At 39.8% G+C, this 21037-nt stretch overlaps 2 protein-coding genes across 2 annotated transcripts in view; one reads left to right on the top strand and one right to left on the bottom strand.

The window, feature by feature from the left end:
- LOC128743855 (angiotensin-converting enzyme) overlaps window positions 1-21037 on the bottom strand; it is a 257876-nt gene that overhangs the window by 87942 nt on the left and 148897 nt on the right. The gene's annotated exons all lie outside the window — the stretch shown is intronic.
- LOC128743856 (skin secretory protein xP2-like) lies at window positions 220-7418 on the top strand. Its single transcript, XM_053840537.1, has 3 exons — window positions 220-281; window positions 476-1351; window positions 6457-7418. Exons 1-3 carry the CDS (start codon window positions 270-272, stop codon window positions 6706-6708), a joined length of 1140 nt encoding a protein of 379 aa, XP_053696512.1. The 5' UTR covers window positions 220-269; the 3' UTR covers window positions 6709-7418.

Here is a 21037-nt window from a genome sequence, read left to right as displayed (position 1 = left end):
TAAGTTATCTCCGAGAGCTCGCTGGCTGTTGTGGTTGTATTATTCTTCTTTTTCGCAATGTCGAGAGCAGTGAAGAGAGAAACCACCGGCCGTCGCCAGAGCGAGGGCACCCCGTACAAGCGCGGGTTGACTTTTCTCGCTGCCACCCCACAGAATGCATCGAAAGTGAATTTTGTAGTTTTTAGTAGTATAAAAGCGGCTAGTTAGTACAAATCAGCATCCAGTTCATTGTCTGGAACCGATGCGAACAAATACTAAGTGGAGTCGCAATGAAGTTATTTGTGAGTTTGATTTTATATTTGTCATGTTTAATGAAAAAAATAAAATAAAAGGACGTTCAGTGTGAGGTGCAATAATAAAAAAATTAAAATAAGGACTGTTTGGTTGAAAATCAATGAATAAACATAAAAATGTGCTTCTACCAATGTGTTCCCGGCGAAAAGTTGATCAATGTGTTTTGTTTTATTTTCTGCAGATCTGTCTATCAGCACTTTTGTTGGCTTCAGCTCACGCTGAATCAGATCAAAAGCAGTCAAATGCAAATGCAGTGCCTTTGGAGAAGAAGTTGGATAAGCGCGGTTTGCTGAATCTCGGGTATGGGTACGGAATCAACGGATTAGACGTAGGATACATTGGTGGACATGGTCATCTGGGAGGTGCCTACCATGCTGCTCCCGTTCATGGCTATGGTCATGGATATTATTTGGGAGGACACACGGATGTGACCAAAACCGTTACTGTGCTCAAAGGAGTGCCAGTGCCATACACCGTAGAGAAACATGTACCATATCCTGTTGAGAAGCATGTTCCCTACCCAGTGAAAGTTCCGATTCCTCAACCGTACGAGGTTATAAAACATGTGCCAGTACATGTTAAGGAATACGTTAAGGTCCCAGTTCATGTGCCAGCTCCGTATCCAGTCGAGAAGAAGGTTCCGTACCCAGTGCATGTGCCCGTCGATCGTCCTTATCCCGTAAAGGTACTTGTCCCGCAACCATACACCGTCGAGAAGCACGTTCCCTACCCAGTCAAGGTTCCCGTTCCACAACCGTACGAAGTGACCAAGCATGTTCCAGTTCCGGTCAAGGTTGAAGTGCCCGTACCGGTACCGTACACCGTCGAGCGAAAGGTCCCGGTCGAGGTTAAGGTTCCCGTAGATCGTCCCTACCCGGTTCATGTTCCGGCTCCCTATCCGGTTGCAGTGGAAAAGCCCGTCCCATACACGGTGGAGAAACCCTACCCGGTACCGGTACAGGTCCCGGTCGACCGTCCCGTCCCAGTTCCTGTTGAGAAACCCGTCCCGTATCCGGTTAAGGTTGCCGTCCCGCAGCCCTACTACGTGGAGAAGCATGTAAGTGGTGGGAAATGGGTGAGGGGTTTTTAATCTGTGGTGTGTAATTGGAATATTTTGATTCATGGAGAAAAGCCTTTGTAGTGATTGATTTGATAATCGGGCTTTTTTTGTTGCTGTTCTTTTTTCCTTTTTCTTAGCAATATCAATTGTTATAGAAGAAAAGTGCACTAATGAATTCTTATTACTGTTTGATTCACGCAATATTCTTGCAAAGCTTAACAATACATTTAAAGACGCGTGTTTCTAAAATAATTTTTAAACGACATTTCGATCATTGATTCGTATCAACATTATGTACTGGCGCTGGTAAAATATTTCTAAAGCAATTCAAATTGCGGCAATGTCAATCCAGTAATTTTGGTGACTAATAATTGAGTCAAAGATATTCTCCTTGCAAAATGAAAACCAAAAAAAACTAATTTCGACAAATATTCGATATACGATGATTATTACTAAAAATGATTATTATATTCGATTTCTAACTGAAATGGCTATCTCTTATTTATTTTCGTTGCCATTTAATTTTAAACGTATTGAAAACTGCACGAATTCAAACATCACGCATAGCACACAAGATCATAGCGTGCGACGGACGCGGTCTGCTTGTATAATCCTGCAAAATTCAAGCCGTTCAGGTTTATCCATATCTATAGTGTGAAAAGTATACATTTCTACGGGCCGCACGCTCCATACCTACCAGTGTGACACGAATGTGTTGTGGCGCAACTTGGCTACATGCTTGTCTTGAGTCTTGAGATCATTTTCCACAAGCCGCAAAATTTTAGGGTTAACCGCTAACGCCACTTGCTGATGCTGCTCTCCTCGAAGCCTCTTGAAAACAGCACTCCTTCTCGGAAACGATGATGTGTTGTCGTAAAAGTTCCTGAATTAAAATCATTGTGTAACAAAACGAGCACTTCTGGATTTGTGTTTACACACTTGCATTATTTCCATACGTGTCAGACCGTGCCCGTCGCACGCGGTGGTCCAGTGTGCTATGCGTGATGTGTGAATTTGTGCAGTTTTCAGATACTAATTCAACACTCAAAACGTATCGTTAAAATTAAATTGCAACGAAACTACAGCAGTCCCTCGAATAAGGCGCTGGGTGGTGCTACACGCCTGCTGCATTTTCGCAGTTTCCCTTTAATCAATTTCATTAAAATTTTGCCAGTTAACAAGCATATGATGGATTCTAACAATATACCAAGAATCAGTTTTGTTGACCGATAGACAGCTGAGAAATCGCGATGGGCTGTTGTACGCCCATTGCCTTAATCGGGGAATTCCTGTAAAAGAGATAGGCGTTTGACGTCAAAGAACGAATTGTAGAACGGTAACAGAGCTAAAAACTAATCAACTTTATCACAGTTTTTTAAGAGAAATTTGATGAAAACGCCTTGAGAAAAGTTACTAAATTTCATAAAGCAGGAAGTTTAAGAGCAATTTTTACTATATAATAGGAGATGTTTCATAAGCTAAAACGAAAAAAAATTAAAATAACTTATATTTGGTTTACCTATTAGCAAGGCCGTGTGGTTCCGCCGTCTGCCCAAAATCGCAGTTTTGAGATCAGGCAGCCGGGAACTACCCAGCATCGCACCCACTAGCTTGGCTACTCAATAGAGCATTACCAGGTATGGCCACGGTGAGACGCTAGGTAGGGGCTTGGGATGGCTAGAGCTATATGGGACGCTCCTCATTTGCCTTCCCCATTTCATACCCTGAACTGGAAAATTTCGAAATAGACCACAAAAAATTTCGGGGTGATGGTAGGTGAGGTTCGCACTCGCACCATTTTTCCGTTGGTACCCGATTGTTTTACTAACTAAACTGCCGCCGCCCGCTATATTAGCTAGTCTAATTTTCCTAATTTTGTTTTATTCTCCCAATTCTATCACTTCCCGTTTACGCGTCACACACTTCTTCGTCGCATGAGGAATTATATTTGTATGACTGCTCTTTGTTTCTATACACTCTGTATTTTATTGCGTAATTTTACATATACAGCTAGACGAACCTCATTTTTCTGTCTTCTGTTTTATAACAGTAATTTTTACACATCGACAGAAGGAAGGTAATGAAAGGAAGGTAATGGCGTTGATAGCATCCTTGGGTAGACATGGCGCGAAGACGAAAAAGCGGAAAATACGGTACGATAACATTTATTAAGTTTGTATAATGTTCCTCTTTACCCAAGCTGGGGAACCCGCTAAAATGGGAGCCAATTGTAATCGGATTCGAGCCGCACTTTTCCCCCGGGTCCTGTGGATCGTCGAACTGCGAACAACAAGGCCTGGGGGGAAAAGTTGGGTTCGAATCCGGTATTAATTGGCATTTTGTTTTCAGTTTGTATGCTCAGATTGAGATGACTTTTCTGTCTTCGCGTAGGTGATCCGGATGAGTCTAAAAATCGACCATATTGCGAACTTTGCATGTGCGATAAGTTCGTTTTTTAAGTGGAAGTGAGTGAAAATAATATTACTTTTTCACAAAGTTTATCAGGAAAATGTTGTTGAATTGTGGGATGATGAACTGATGCTGAAACCGTTGCTGTTCTTTTTATGAAGTTAACTAAAAAACCAATTAAATAGCAATTCAATTGCAGTAATATGTTTTTAACAAATAATCAAAAGAGCTAGTTTTGAACGTCTCAAATAATAAAACATAAAACATTTCAAAACATTCAAACATAAACAGACAATTATGGAGGCAAAATGCGTGTCTGTCAAAATAATAAATAGTGTAATTAAAAGAGAAAGCCATGTTAAAAAGTTACGCTAGTAACATGCTTTCTCCGTGCTCTGAAAATAATCTCAATTCCCAGCGTTTTACTGGCAAAAGGCAGAAGACGGTTCGATATGCTCTCTCTCTCTCTCTCTCTACCGAATACATGCTCTCATGATATTATTCCCTGTTCGATGTTCTGTTTTGCATACGGAGTAAACCACGAGGAAGGTCCAATATGCCAATGAAAGTTTCTCTTAAGATATTCTCTTAAGATACGTAAGAGAGGAGACACGAAAAGAATCTCTCGTTTGCACATTTCACCTGTTACTCGAGAAACAGTCTCCAGTGTAGAGGCTTGTGCCGTGCTCTGAAAAAAATATCAATTATCGGCGATTTACTGGTAAACAGGGTTGCCATCAGGTTTTCCTGAAAATCTGTCGAACACGAATAAAAGCTGGGGGTCAATAAGCCCGAGGGGAGGCAGTTTCTCGGAAAACTCTTGCTGATTTTGCTCACCACAGATGCAAAATTTTGTCTGAAATTAGAAATGATGACCTTTTTGCAAGACACCGAAAATCTGCCAAATTTCTGAAAGATGTTGAGCGCAATCAAAAATCTATCTTGCAAAACCCAGATTTGTCTGGCATACTGGCGACCGTGCTGATAAAGCGCAGAAGACGAATCGATTTGCTCTCTCTATCTCTGTTAGGTGTTACCTTCTCCGACTAGCGACGAGTTTTTTGCCTTTGCAGTGCTTTGCTGTATTACGCTGCCCCCGAATGAGCGTCAGATTGGTTTCATATTTCTTTTTCTGCCAGAGCACTAACGAATGCATGCTCTCAAGGTCACGGAGCAAATCGTCCCATGTTCACTTCGGTATACGGAGCAAATAGTCCCTCGTCTACAGTGTTTGAAAAAATGGTTATCTCTGTTTGCAGTTGTGCTCTTTCTGCGCAAGATGAGTGGTTGTAAGCGAAAACAAGTTTTCATGCATCACTCGGAGGCAGGGTAAACGGTTGAACAGAAAACAAAAGTACTTGGTCGTTGTGAGAAACAAATTGAGATGAGCAAAAACAAGCCTGGCTAGAATTTCTTAATGGACATAATATATGTACAGTAATTGCATTTAAATCGAAAGTTCCGTCGTTATTGTTGGTTGGTTTTATTTAGCAAATAGTGCTATGCAAAATGCAACGCGTCTATTAAAAACAGGATCAGTTCTTGACCAGTGAGATAGACAGTATATGGGTCGTAATGCATTTTAAAGATAGTTGCTCTTAACGATCAACATGCTTATGTCACGTTACAAAATTTGACCCATTTAGGCAACATCCAACTTTGACTTTCGCAAGGAGGAAATACTTGGAATGAAAATAAGCAAATTTTTAAACTCAGTATTGTTATTCGTAATGAACTTCCCGGGTTCATAAAATTATTACAATTCGATTAAAATCCGGAACTATTTTTCCAGATTGAAAATTTTAAAATCTAATATCATTAAATCGCCCTTTTATATCAGGGTTACAATATACAATAAGAACAAACAATTGCTTCACAAGAATAGCCAGTCATATCGAAATGCTGTCTCCGACAAAGCATGCTTTAACGTAAGACAACGTCTTTCTGGAAGCTAGCTGGTATTCTAAAAAATCTGTCTCAAAAAGTTGTCAGGTTTTGAACGCTTATAACTTAACGGTTTCCTACGTGTCGTCCGAAAGAAAGAAAAATATTGATTTTTCTGTTTGCACTATTGAAAAATCTAAAATCATGAAGCATGGTCCAAGTGAAAATCCTCGCTTTGTGATTGGTTGGAAAAGACGTAATTTTAACGTGTTTCAACGTGTTTTTAGAACAGAATCTTCCCGTCCCAACAGGTAGAAGATTTTTGATGACGGTTTAACCTACACCAATTTGATGTCTCTGCTAGGGAAGTACGCCAGAAAAAATGACGAATCCTAGGCAAATTTGATATCTGTGTTGGGGAAGTGCGCTACTGCTGTAATGGTCGGTTGTAACATAATTCTATGTGTAAGCGTATGCTGCCATTTTATTGAATGAGTAGTGAAATGGAAATGTATTGTGTTGAGGCAACGATGTGCTACTGATAGAATGGAATCGAATTGGTAAAATATCTGTAACCTAATGAAATTGTGGGTGATAAAAACATTTTTTTATTAAAGATGGAGGAGCCAAAAATATATAGCATAGTTCAATTACTGAGTGGGACTCTAAACCACACTCTATCGGTTTGCGCCCAAGTGTTTTGACAATTAAACTATCAGTACACGACACCCTCAGGACCTCAATTCATCAATTTATTTGATTGATTTGAAATTTAAACAAATAATGTTTAAACTTGGTTCCGTTTGCAGGTCCCTTACACCGTCGAGAAGCCCGTCCCAGTTCCAGTAAAGGTGCCAATCGATCGCCCCTATCCGGTGACAGTCGAAAAGCACATCCCGGTAGAGAGACCCGTTCCGGTGCCTGTTCCGGTCAAGGTACCGGTGGCCGTTCCGGTTGCTTCCCACTACCACCATGATCATCATGAACCACTACAGCATCATTACGATACCAGCTACACCAGCTTCAGCGGCTACGGTCACGATTACAGCTATCATCACTAACTGTAACCGAAGCGCGAACCGTCGAAAGTCGAATCTGCCAGTAGCCGGATACAAAATCTACACGTAATCGAATCGAAACTGTACTAGTTTCGCATAACACCACCACCACCAACATCACTGTCACCATCGACAACATCACTGTCAATCTTTAATATGATATCCCTTTTTGTTAATCCTCTCATGTCCAATACTGTCCTTATCGCTAAGTAAGTATTATCGAAATAGCTACCGTCGTCGTGCGCGTTTATTTTAATTTTTAGCAATTATTAATTCCGTTCGCGGCGGCTCCCAACTGGAGGGTAGGGAAGTTACGTTACGAGAAGCAACGCGGGACAAACGACGTAAAAACGGGCCTCAAAACCAGAAGGAAAAAAAGCAACTCACAAGAAAGAAAAAAGACGAAAAAGAAAGCAAACAAACCCAAAGTAGCAAAACTGATTGTGAAACAAAAAGTTACCATTATCAATGTACGAATGCAAGCAAACATCACCACCAGCGGCGACCGTCAGCGGAATACGACAATAAAAGTTCGAAAGGCTCGGAAAACGGTCGCCAACCTCTCTCATTTCGTTCCCATCGGATCATTCCCTGATCGGTTCTATTATGTCACTAATCCTGCAGCATGACTCGTACCTTTTTTTTATTTACTAGTTTGTACAACCGAAATGTGATTTTTACTGTATTTGTAAAAAAAAGAAGTGAGGGAAAAAAACAAGCAAAAGTTGTAAAAATTTATAATTATTATGTATGTAAATAAGACAACGAAATAAAAAAAAGAAACTATGATTAAAAGCTTTTCAACAAAAAGCTCCCACCCAAACCCATTTTGTACTCCGTCAGGCAGCAGTGACACCACCCACAAACGTTTTGCACGCCTGCCTGCCTGCCTGTCTGCCGGAATCATCCATTCGGCGGCACAGTTCAACGGTTGACATAAAACTGTATTTCATGTTCTACGATCGTCTCAGCCGGGGGTGTGCTCCAAGAAGCGACCCATAAATCTTGCACAACAATTGAGGTAACGAACGATCTCGCGTATGCATGTGGCATGTCTATCGAACACGCTACTTCCTCTGCCGCGGCGTAGCCAGCGTATAGTGCCTTGTTTCGGGCCGCGTACATTGTGTAGTTCTCTGCTTTTGTTCTGCTGGTTGTGAATCACGGGCGAAAAGATCACTCGCGATCGCTAGGGCGCTGTGGGGTGAACAGCGCCGTTGAATGGTTTCTTCGAAAGAATCGTACTCCGATGTACCCTAATGATACATAATCATAACCATAAGACCCAATTGTAATCAGCAGCCGCCAATATTTGTATGGGAATTTAATCTAGCCACCACCGGCAGGCACCTGTTTAGTAGAGTCAATTATCTAAGCGCCGATCGTCGGCGACTCTGCGCGTGCAAACGAAGCAAAGGTCAGGAGGAACATGCGCGGCTCTGCCGCAGTTCACAGGCTCGACTCCGGCTGCTGCTGCTGCTACCATCGCAACGCCCGGCGTGCCACCGACAAAGAGAATGGGAGGCAGAATGAATGATTTCGGTTTTTTTTTCTTCATTTTTCTTCTCCATTTGTGGAATTTAAAATTGCCTTGTGTTGCTGCGCTTTGTTGCATGTTTTCCTTGAGGGTGGTCCAATTGTGTGTGATGGCGTCTCTTTTGGCAGGAAGGTCGTTTCTTTTTTTGTGCAATCTATTATACTTTAAAGCAATTAATACTTTACTGCTTGTAGCCGCTCTTTTTTCCCGGCAATCGGTGTGCGGGCAATTATTTCTTACTTGCTTTCATTCTGCTGTATCAACAGTAAGTGACATCAACAGTTTCCACTTGGAGTTTTCATTTAAAACCGTAACGATTTGAATTGTTTTCCTCTGGTAGCAGCAGCAGCAGTAACAACAACAACAACAACAACAACAACAACAACAACAACAACAACAACAACAACAACAACAGACGCAAGGACGAAAACATAAAAATACATAAAGCCTGTAAGAGTTAAGTTATAAATTTGTATTTAAATTTGTATATTTCTGATTAGCAATTCCCAGCACCGTGTACGATCGATCAAAGGCAAAAAGACGCAAAGACGAAATGACAAGAAGACTATAAAAAACGAAGATACGGAAACAAAAAAAAATTAACGTAAATACGAAAAGATAAAAAACTAAAAGGCACAAGACAGCATTGTAAAAAGTCATAAAGACAGAAAGACAAAAAGACAATTTTAAATGATTATCATTTTTGTCTTCTAACCGACAAACGGTTAGTCTTAGACATTTTAAGTTAATTTCGAACTTTCATATCATTTTTCAGTCTTTTTCCATCGCTTCTGCTCTTATCTTTTATGTTCTTATTTTCTGTTCTGTTCTGTTCTGTTCTCATTAGCATTTTTATCGTTTTTGTCATTTTGGCATTTTTTATATTTTTGAAATACATAACTAAAATGCAAGAACAATTTAAGAAAGACCAGGCAGACATAAGAAAAACAAGAGAAGGTCAAGAAAGATAACAAAGATATATTTATTTATTGCATAAAAATGCACCTAACAATATTATGTCTCAATGAAAGAAACAAACACACGAAATCACGATAGCCTTCTTATAAAAACATGGGTTTTCTGGCAACCCGGTCAGTTTACGACAAATGTGATTTTAGGCTCCCAAATTAAAGCGGATTTTCGCGGTTCAAATGGCTAGCAGCCTAATTTGTATCTAACCTCAACTACAATACAAATTTCCCGAAAGTATGAGCGGATCAGAGAGGAGTATCGATAAAGAGAGGGAGGACGAGGATCTACAACTCAAATGTAGATCGGTCGAAGATGTACCTTCTAGCTCACCTTCAATACATAATACTCCAGAAAAGGCTGGTGACGGTGGGGGTGAGGAGTACGATGATGACGATGAGTACGAAGACGTCCCAGAAATTCGGATCCAAATAGGTCAAACACAAGTGGCAATCCACGCCCACTTAAAATACCGCGTCAGAACTGAGTCGCTAACAATCGTTTAGCAACAACGAATTGAAGCAATTGGACACTCAGGCCAATATAGAGGAACTGAGGGAAATATTCACCTTACGTACAGAGAAGTCGTTAGTGGGGTGAAGCTGGGTGTCCTTCCCAGTGGCTATCCAAATGTAGAGCTCACCACACAACAACTAACCCAGCTAGCACCAACTCGTATATCAATGTACGAAAACTATCGTAAATATCTCCTAGCAAACTCGAAATCGTAACTAAAGCTGGATAAAGTCGTATATAATGATAATGACTGACATACACACGATTTTCAGCACAAAATCGTAGAGTAGCACGGAGCGACTCGCGCTTAATCGGATATTATCGTATATAAATACTTACATAGTCGTAACGCACAAAATTATTCTTAATCACGTATATCGCCTCCAAAATAGTACGGATATGCCAATTTTGCGCATGAAATACGATTAAATTAGCATGTATATTTGTACGTAATGTTGATTTTTACCTTTTTTATACATATGAAAATGCTAGCTGGGAACTGTGGTGCAAAACGAAATTTTAATTAAAGTGAATGAGCAAAGGAAAGACAAGTTGAAACCCAAATTTGGACACTGTTCTACTTAGTCATCGTGTGCAAAAACCAGGAAACCGCATCCTGGCTGAAGAATATCGTCCCCTTTCTGAAACCTTGGGTAGGAGTGGAACTCACAGTAGTGGACGAAAAAGACATTCCCCGGTCAGAAATGCTAATCGGGTTCTTTCCCTGGAGTGCAGGTGACGCAATATAGTGAATCAACATGTTGAACTCATTTTCACTGTAGATGGAGTCTCAATGAACTCTATCAGAAGCTGTGCGTTTGTGCTCGATTTCAAATTTGGCAATGCCCAAATTAGAAAGAAATCCCAGAGAAAGGTTCACATAGAAACAGTAAAACGAAGTGAACAGAACAATCAACCAAGTGGGGAATCAGCGCTGGGGATCGATCCTTGCTCCGACAAGACCCATGAGGAAACTGGCGATGCTGAAATGATCAGTCAAATCCCAGGTCCAAGTGGTGTCAGAGGTGCAAGGTAAAACCCAGAGCAGTTTGATTGTACCACAAATGTTGAAAGGAAACATTATGGATCAGCGTTGAGATACAGAAAAATAGATCTCCAAGCTAATCCAAATACTGGAAACCGCGAATCCAAAGTTGGGTAACAAGGACTACCACACAAACGCGGCAAACCAAACAAAACAAAACTATAAAATTTGTTCAAGTGAATCTACACCATACAAAGGGAGCAACCGCTGTACTTTGTAAAAGAGTCACGGAAGGCAAATTGGATGTATCATTGATCCAGGAGCCATGAACGTATAAAAGTAGCATACAGGAAATTCCTACAAAGTCATGTAAGTTCATTTACGCTGAAGGCCAGCTCACGGAGCCAAGAGCTGCCATTTTGGTAAATGAGAAAGCAAACATTTTTCCAATTTCAGAACTAATTTCAAAAGATATAGCAGCAATCATGATGGAGGTTCCGAAGACGTGGGAGAAGTACCTCCTCCAGAGGTTGCAAATCTGGTTTCCTACTACAAGAAACATAACCATACCCACCATACTGTGTGGGCCAGCACAGATACAAACAAAAGAGGTGAGTATCTTTTAGATTTTAAATCATCGCATGAAATAGATATATGTAACAAAGGGGACAAGCCAACATTTGTAAATGCAATAAGACAAGAGGTACTTGATCTAACTTTGTGCAGTCCGACGGTGACTGATAAAATAAATAACTGGCATGTATCGGACGCAGAATCCTTATCCGACCATAAGCAAATAATATTCGATTTTAAGACTAATCAACAACATACTGAAATCATAAGAGATCCCAGGAATACAAACTGGGAACAGTATAATTTAAAACTTAGGGATGGGGTCAAGAGCTTGAAAGGTTGCTCAAAAACGCAAAATGAACTTGAAGAAAATTCAAAGCAACTTTCTAGCGTGATTCAACAAGCCTATCTCGAAAACTGTTCTGCAAAGGAACGCTCTACGAACAGAGATGTGCCTTGGTGGAACAAAACTTTAGAGAAATCTCGGAAAAAGACCCGGAAGTTATTCAACCGGGCCAAACAGACACAACAGTGGGAGGCATATAAATAAGCCCTGACTGCTCATAATAGGGAAATTCGGAGATCAAAGAGAATTCACTAGAGACATACGTGTGGAAACATAGAAAATACTCAATCGACTGCCAGATTGCAGAAAATTCTTGCTAAAGATCACTCAAATGGGCTAGGTACTTTGAAAAAAGAGGATGGCTCTTTTACCAGCTCTACAAATGAAACGTTAAAGTTAATGATGAGCACCCACTTTCCAAGTTCCATCATTACCTCTTGTGAAGACCAAGGTACACCAGTATCAAGAACTGTAGCTCTTGAAACCAGGACAGATATTCCTGAAATAGCCAATGAAATGACTGGGATAGATAGAAACAGGGATGATGCCTGTACTTTTGCCAAAAAGTTTTTTACTAGAAGCAAGGTTGAATAGGAGATTGACACCTTTGAACCCTTCAGATCACCAAGTAGAGATGGAATTTTTCCTGTACTACTATAAAAGGGCAAGGTGATATTAACGCCTATTTTAACAAATCTTTTTCAATCTAGCCTGATACTAGGCCACATTCCAACAGTATGGAGTCAAGTGCGGGTGGCGTTCATCCCGAAGGATAATAAAAAGGATAAAACTTCACCGAATCCTTTAGGCCTATAAGCTTGTCGTCCGTCCTGTTAAAAACCATGGAAAAAATACTTGATGAGTATATCAAATCATCATATTTAGCCAAAAATCCTTTAAGTAAATATCAATTTGCTTATCAAGAAGGCAAATCTTCAACAATAGCCTACATACGGTTGTAAGGAAACTAGAAAAGTCTATTGAAGCAAAAGAAATTTCACTAGCTGCCTTCCTCGACGTAGAAGGCGCATTTGATAATTCATCTCACGATTCATTGATTAGTGAAATACTATCAAAAAGAGAAATATCAGCAAACCTTGGTTTGCCATCAGCGTCAGGGTAGTAAAAGGGTGCCCACAAGGAGGCGTGATATCACCTCTACTGTGGTCTTTAATAGTTGATGATCTTCTCCAAAAATTGACAGCTCTTGGCTTCGAAATAATTGGCTTCGCCGATGATACAGTCATAATTGTACGAGGAACATTTGATTCTATTATCGCTAATCGAATGCAAATTGATTTAAATTTTGTGTCTGCATGGTGTGATAGAGAAGGCTTAAATATTAATCCTATTAAAACAACAATCATACCATTTAGATACGCGAAGGAAAAAATTTTCTTTCAATAATCTAAACTTGAAAGGAACAGTTTTGAAACTTTCAAAAACCGTCAAGTACCTTGGAGTGTTTCTTGACAGTAAACATAATTGGAACACACACTTAGAGCAAGTGGTTAATAAAGCTACAAATGCCCTATGGATAAGTAAAAGAACTTTTGGTAAGCAATGGGGACTGAAACCGAAAATGATCTATTGGATCTACTCGGCTATTGTAAGACCCAGGATTACCTATGCTTCGTTGATCTGGTGACCAAAAACGAAAGAAAAGATTACCCAAAAAAAAAAAGCTAGAAAGACTTCAAAGGCTAGCCACTCTCTCAATAACAGGTGCAATGAGAAGTACACCATCGAAGGCATTGGATGCTTTACTTTATATGCTTCCATTGCATCAGTTTATACAATTAGAAGCTGAAAAAAGTGCTTTGAGGATCAAGAGGTCTGTGAACCTCTTTGAAGGTGATCTAACAGGCCATCTCAGTATTCTAAAACCAATTAGTATTAATGCTCTTGTAATCAATAATGAGGACCGGATGGCGAAAAAATACAATTTTAATCAAATATTTCGTGTATTTGAACCTAGGCGTGATACTTGGGACAATGGGACAATCCCGATCTTCGCTCAGGCTCTATTGTTTTCTATACAGATGGTTCTAGAATGGACAATAAAGTGGGAGCAGGAGTAACTGGTGCGGGAATTGACATGTCAATTCCATTGGGCAGATGGCCAACTGCGTTCCAAGCAGAAATACAAGCAATTCTAGAATGTACGACTGTGTGCTTGCGCTGGAACTATGGACATTCAAATATATGCATCATGTCCGACAGCCAAGCAGCTCTAAACTCTCTAAAGTCGGCGACATGCACATCAAAACATGTCTGGGAATGTGTTCAATCACTCCAAAAATTGTCTTGTTGTAACCAAGTCAACTTGTACTGGGTCCCAGGTCACTGTGGAATCGATGGAAATGAAAGAGCTGATGCGCTCGCAAAACTCGGATCATCTCATCAATTCGTACGACCAGAGCCCTTCTGTGGCTTATCTGGCTCTGCTTTAAAAATGGAGCTCAAAGCATGGGAATGTACGAAAGTGGAATCAAATTGGAATAACACTTTCAATGCTAGGCAGTCAAGAAGGTTTATCTCTCCAAGCATTTCTATGACTCGCAAAATCCTGTAGCTTTCGAAGAAAGATCTAAGCATTTATTCTGGTCTTATAACAGGACATTGTCCGAGCCGCTATCATCTGAAGCTTATGGGAAAACTTCAAGATGATTTATGTCGCTTCTGTGGCATAGAAAAGGAAGACTCGGTACACCTGTTATGCCAGTGTCCGGCAATTCTTAATAAAAGATTAGGGTTCTTCGACAAAGGGCTGGTAGAACCCTCTGATATTTGGAGAACAACTCCCAGCGCAGTAGTGCACTTCATCCGAAGTGCATCACCGGCCTAGACAAATGCTATTAGTTAAACAATGACGATCGCTTCTGATAGTGGTGCGTCATCTTGACAACATAGCTATAATAAAACGGGGATATATCACAATAGATCAAACAAATGGTCGCAGTGATAAAAATACCCAACATGAAAAAAAAACATGCAAAGTAACGTTAAAATCAGAAAAGCTGTACGTAGGGTTGAATGGATTGGCAATTGCATGAATTCGTTCATGTTGCCCGTATTGTCTACTACGAGCTGCTAGGTGTAAAATGTTGCATTAACGCATAACTCTCTCAGGAGCATAAAAGTAGAGCTGCCGGTGTAGTTCAGGCGAATCGACTTCCGAAGTGATGATCTTGCCAGCAAAGAGAGCTTCTAAAAATGGCGGAAGCACCAACTCTTCATACAATCTACACAAAATTAGTTGTAAGTAGTCGCAATCATTAGCACTGTTGATGATGTTATATATTTTCACGTCACCGGTGTAAAACAGGCGGCATCCAGACGGCAGTATAACAGAAAGTTCGCTGATAAATAGCGAAAACAAAAGAGGCCCAAGACTGCTCCTCTGAGGGACACCCAAAACATTCGTAAACACTTCAGAACAAGAAGCTCCGATCTTAACGCAAAGCAATCGGTTTAATAAAGGGGATCTGAACCAGCCGATTACGGATCTATCAACTCCAAGTTTCTCCAAGTTTGCTTTCGTGATCCACTCGATGCTGCCTTGAGATCAGTGTAGCTGTAGACAGCATCAACTTGTTCACCGTTGACCATTGTACGAACGCATAGTAATGCATATTCGGTCAAATTTGTCGCAACAGATTGCTTAGAATAGAATCCATGCTAAGCAGTTGAGCAGAAAAGCACCTTATTCATAATGATCTCAAACACTTTTGAACAGCAGCTTAAAGAGGTGATGCCTCTGTAAATTGTCACCTTTCTTGTAAACAGGTAACATGAATAAGAATTGGCACAGTTTAGGAAATTTGCTCTCTTGCAGTGACCTGCTAAATAATTTCGTAAGTGGAGCAAGTACTACAGCCCAAAGTATTGTACGATGCGCGATGCTGGCGGGTACAATGCTGACCTAACAAACCAGTCGTCGTATGTTCGAGTCTCGACTGGGCGGTCCCGCCTCAGAGTTAATAGGATCTTTGTACTAGCCCCCCAATTTTCCTGTACTCTAATAACCGGCTGCGAAGTCTGTCGATAAAGGAGGGTTAAGTTCTGAAGGACGTTTATACCCATGGCTTTGCTTTGCATGTACCTCCCTCATATTCTACATACGAATGATCACGTAATGAAACCGTTCTCACCATGTTTATTTAAATACAGGAATTATTACGTCATTTGAAACAATATTATACCATTCTCCCAAGAAACCAGCGAATGGCGCCAAACGCAATAGGTTCAACTCCATCAAAGGTGAACGTAATAAGCCCTTCGCCTGATTAGGTTATCTCATTAGTATATTCAATTATTCAACATTGAAACTGCAATAAATATGATACATTACCGTAGGTGGAAATCGATTCATCTGTGGTTTTCAGCCGGCTTGCATTTGTGAATCGCACTGATCGCACCTTAGCCGTTTGTCATCCAATTGGTGTTGATCGTTGACCATTGATCGTTCGTCGTTCGTTTCAACATCTCCATTTTATGTGTGGCAATATTCCACGCGCTCCCGTCGCTAGCTGAATCTATAAATCTCGCGGTAAAGCAATAAATACTTTCACCTACGATGCAGCGACCAGTTAGACAATCCCCAACGAGAACGGCCTTCCCTTCCCCGACGGCAGCTTTGGATGCGGCCCCAGCCAGGTTGCATATTCTGCATAAATCCGTACGCCTCCGTGATTGCTATCCACCGCCATCGACCGCAAAGAATGATACGTAACCAACTGGATTAACTCACCGTGTCCGAACCGAAGCTATTAGAACACCTGATCAAAAGAGCGCAAAATAACGCCGGCATTGGCAAGCGGGGTGACAGGCGATCCTGATTTAATTACATTGTCCACATCGGTACCGGGTGGTGGTGTAGAACTTGGATCCGCATTCGTACCATGCGATCGTACCACCTTTCGTTTCACCGTCACATTGACTGGTACGCTAACGATCGCAAATGATCTAGTTTATGGAACCGACACCGATGACAAGGTCATCGCGATGCAGTTAAGGAAAACGACTCAGCGCTAACTACCCCGAAGAGTAGTACGGATGCTGTGGAACCTCACCTGCTGCTGCCTCGACGGGGGGTGGCAGAACATGATCGGCATGCATCCTTGACCGGGGGGCAGCTAATCCGTCTAAGACCGGATGGTCAAACATAGCAGCAACAGCAGCCATCGTGATCGATCAAACCTAGATCCTTGCGAATCACGGACGCCCGCATGAAGCACGCTCACACGGATCGGATAATTAATACGAGATTTCTTGTTTAGCCGAAGGATGTCATGTCCGTTAATGATTGGCAATAATCATCGTTTTATTATCCGGATAAATAATTTTTCTATGGCGGCACGCGAAGGCTTGACAGTTGGTGTGGCAGTCGAAAATCTAACGTTTCAAGTTCCACTTCATAATTGAATGAGGGTAATTACTGTACTTAGAACACTCTAATGTAGTTCGGGTACTTGTACTGTAGCACTGGACAAATGTATTTTTAATTGCTTGTAGCCACCAGCGTGCTCAGACATAAACAAAAGGTGAGGCACCCGACCTTTCAGAAAAATGATTTAGCCTGAAAATGGAGTCATTGCATGGCGAATCTATTGTTTCGTATCACAAAAAAAAAACACTGGCCGATTAGGTGGACATTGAATTTAAATTTTCTACGGTTTTTCTTTTTTTCTCATATTTTTTTTTTCTTTTCTGTCCTGTGTGCTGTGTTACTTATTTCATTTTTCCGTTTTCTGGATCATTTTTCTTATTTTCAGCTCTGTGTTTCCTCATGCTTTTTACTCAATTTTTGTTATTATCTTTCCCCTTCAGTCTTTTCTTTCTATTTTTTCCTTTTTTTCTCATTGCCAGTTTTTGTATTTTTCCAACTTTTCTCCTTTCCGAATTTCGTCCTCATCTGTGTCGTTTTCCTCATTTTGTTGCCTCGTTTTTCTGTCTTTTTGCTCACTTTTTTCCCTTTCCTCGCCGGTTTTCATTTCCCGTTTTTCGTCTTTTCTCTTTCGATTTACCTTTTTCATCGTTATTCTTTTCTGCGTTTTCTGTTCCATTTTCCCGTTTTCTGCCCGATATTTCTTCTATTTCATCCCACTTGACCTCTTTTTCCCGCTGTTATCGTTTCTCTTATCGGGTTCCTTTTCAGTCTCGTTATTCTTATTTGGTTTCTCTTGTCTTCTATTTCAAATCCCCTCTCTTGTCACGATGGAAAACGTGAAACTTTTTCTTTCTCTTTTCCTTTTTCATGCCCGCTGTTTCTCCTATCTCAGTTCCTTTTCTTGTCTTTCCTTTCCTGTTTTTGCCCTTTTCCCCCGAGATATGAACTTCCTCTGTTTCGTTTTCTGTCTTTCTTCATTCGTTTTCCCCACTTTCAGTTCCGTTACTCCCACTTTCCTGTAACGTTGTTGTCATTTTCAGTCACGGTTCTACTTTTTTCTTTTACTTCTGAATTTCATTTCTGGTTTATCCCTTTTGTCCTCTGTTTTCATTTTTTTCTCCACGTTTTATTTCATTTTGTGTCCTATTTTTCCTTTTTTTATATTCTTTTCTTTTTTTATATTCTAGGAGAATGAAGAGACTCCTACTATGTTTTTCTCATCTTTTGCCCCGTTTTCTCTCCGATTCTGTTTCATCATTTTCTTTTTCATTTTGATCGTTTTCAGTCGTTTTTTTAGATTTTACTTCTTTTCGTTTGTTTTTCCTTTCTCTTCCTCTCTTTCTCTCGTTTTCCTTTTTTACTGTTTTTTTTCTGTTTCATTGTTTCGTTTTTCTTTGTCTCTTAAATAATTTTGTCGTTATCAAAAAGCAAAGCCATGAGCTTAAACCGTCATAAGACATTATCCTTCTTTATCGACAAACTTCGCAGCCGGCTGTTAGAGTACAGGAAAATTACGGGGCCAGTGTAACAATCCTACTGACTCTATCTAGCGAGCATCGCCTAGCTGAGATTCGAACATACGACGACTGGCTTGTTAGATCAGCTTCGTATCTCGAAGCTAACCGGTCGGTATTTTTTTTCGTAATCTGATCCCTTTTTTCTCATGCTTTTCACTCATTTTTTTTTTGTTATTTTCCAGTCTTTTCTCTTCTCTTCTTTTTTTGTCTTGCTTCCAGTTTTTCTCTCCCTCCCCCCTCCATTCTCGTTTTTGGTATTCGTTCATGCTATTTTCCCTATCCAGTTTTCCTTTATTATCACCCGATTTTTAGAATTTTCATTTCCGTTTAACCTTTTCATTTAGTCCGTTTTTACCGTTATACTTTTCTTCTTTTCTGATCCGTTCCTGTTACTTTTATCTTTTTTCAGTCTTTTCATGAGCTCCGAATTTCATCCTTATTTCTAATTGCTTTTCATTTGGTTTTCCCGTTTTAGGACCTGTTTCTACTTTATTCTTTTTTAGTTCCGGTTTTAGTCTCATTTTTCGATTGTTTGTTGTTTCGTTTTTTTCTTTTGTGTGTTTCAAGGTAACCTTGCGGTTACAGAGCTCCCTCCTTTTTCTATTTTTGTTTCTCCAGTCTCCCATCTCCTGTATTTTTTCCTTGGTAATCTGTTTTTTTTATTTTTTAGTCCCATTATTCTCCTATTTTGCCCCGTTTTTTCACTTTTTCTGTATAGTCTATTCTCATTTTCTTTCTCCTTTTTATCGTTTTCTTTCAGGGATTTTCCTTCTTTTCTCTTGTTTTTCTTTTCTTTTCCGTTCTATATCTTTTCCTCTTCAAGCTTTTCATGTTCTGTTTTGCCTCTCATTATGTCACGTCTTTTCTTTCGTTTCATTTATGACAGTTTCTATTATTTTCTCTTTTATGTTTTTGCTATTTTTCTAACTCGTTGTCTAGTTTTTGTCACGTTTTCCTTAATGCTCTTTTTTTCTTTTTCTCTTCCGTATCACGTTTTTCCTTAGTCCGTTTTCCTTAGTTACTGTTATTCTTATTCTGGCTAACTTTCCCCTTTTTTGTCACATATTGCTCCTTTTATGTCCCACTTGACCTCTTTTCCCGTTTTTCTCGATTCCTTTATCGGTGTTCTTTTCTGTTTCTACTTCTTCATATTTGGTTCTGTTTCGTATTCCCTGTTTTGTCTCGCTTTTTCACACTCGTTTAACCTTTATTTTGTCCGCAGTTTCCTCATTCTCTATTTCGTTTCTCTTCTTTTGCTGTCCTGTTTTTCGTCCTTTTCATGAGTTCAGAATTTTCTCTATTTCGTTTTCATCTTTCTTCATTCGTTTCCCTATTTCTCCCTTATTCCTGTCTTCGGTGGGGTCATTTTCTGTCCTGTTTCTACTTTTCGGTTCAGATTTTCGTCTTTTCTGTTCGCTTTTTTTCTATCTCAAATTTGTTAGGTCGCCGTTCGTTTTATTTCTTCGTCTGTTTTGTGTTTATGGGGAATATTATATCTATGTCTAATGTTTTTCCTTCTTTTTTGTCATGTTTTGATTTTTATCTTCGCTTTATTTATTTTGTCTAGTTTTCATTTTAACTCCCCATTTTAAGTTTATGTCTAAAAATCGGAGGGCAAAAACAAAATTTTTTGGACATGCGTCAAAATTTTTTGTATCAAATCAGTTGTCTGTGGGCTCTCGAAAAACAAGTTTTAACGCTTCATTCACGAACCAGAAATGAAAATTCAAACAACGTAAAGACCAAAAAATGGTAAAAAAAAATTCTTACGACTTTGTTTCTCTTTTGGTAGGTTTTTACATTGAACGCTTAAATCGCAATTTTTTTGCTTTTTCAAAAATCTCATTTTTTGTTGGCCAACAACGGAAAAACAAAAAATTTATGACATATTTGTAATGGCCTTGTTGTTTCTTCGTTTCGCGACTCCTATATTTTCTTCTTTTCTATCCCATTTTTTCTCCTTTTATGCTCCGTTTTTCCACCTTTTCTGTTCAGTTTATCCTCATTTTCTTTCACGTTTTCATCGTTCTCTTCCAACCTTTCTTTACCTTTTTCTCACTCGTTTTTTACCTTTGTTATACTATAACAAAGGTTTAGGAATTGGTCGAAAAACACGAAATTGATCCGAGGCCCGGAGGGCCGAGCCACATATACCAATCGACAGGGTTCGACGAACTGAGCAATGTCTGTGTGTGTGTGTGTATGTATGTGCGGGGCGCAACTTTCCTATCGCCTGTTTCTCGGAGATGGCTGAACCGATTTGTTCGCTATTACTTTTGTTTGAAAGGTATTATTGCCTAGTATATCACTATTGAATTGCTTCGAGGTTCGACATTTCGTTTAAAAGTTATAAGTAAAAAAGTGAAAATTACGTGACACGATTTTCTCCGGAACCAAATGATCGATTTCAATGATTTTGGTATCGAATGAAAGCTCTAGTTAACACTAAATTTTTTTGGTAAATTTTATTGAAAACAAACTAGTAGTTTAAAAGTTA

The sequence above is a fragment of the Sabethes cyaneus genome, chromosome 3 (assembly GCF_943734655.1).
Source record: "Sabethes cyaneus chromosome 3, idSabCyanKW18_F2, whole genome shotgun sequence".
Classification (NCBI taxonomy): domain Eukaryota; kingdom Metazoa; phylum Arthropoda; class Insecta; order Diptera; family Culicidae; genus Sabethes; species Sabethes cyaneus.
This window is presented reverse-complemented; position numbering and strand designations above follow the sequence as displayed.

What these genes read in the sequence shown, in the direction of transcription:
- LOC128743856 (XM_053840537.1), top strand. An exon ending in CCTACTACGTGGAGAAGCAT is followed by an intron (nt 1,352 to 6,456) that starts GTAAGTGGTGGG and finishes TTCCGTTTGCAG; the next exon opens with GTCCCTTACACCGTCGAGAA.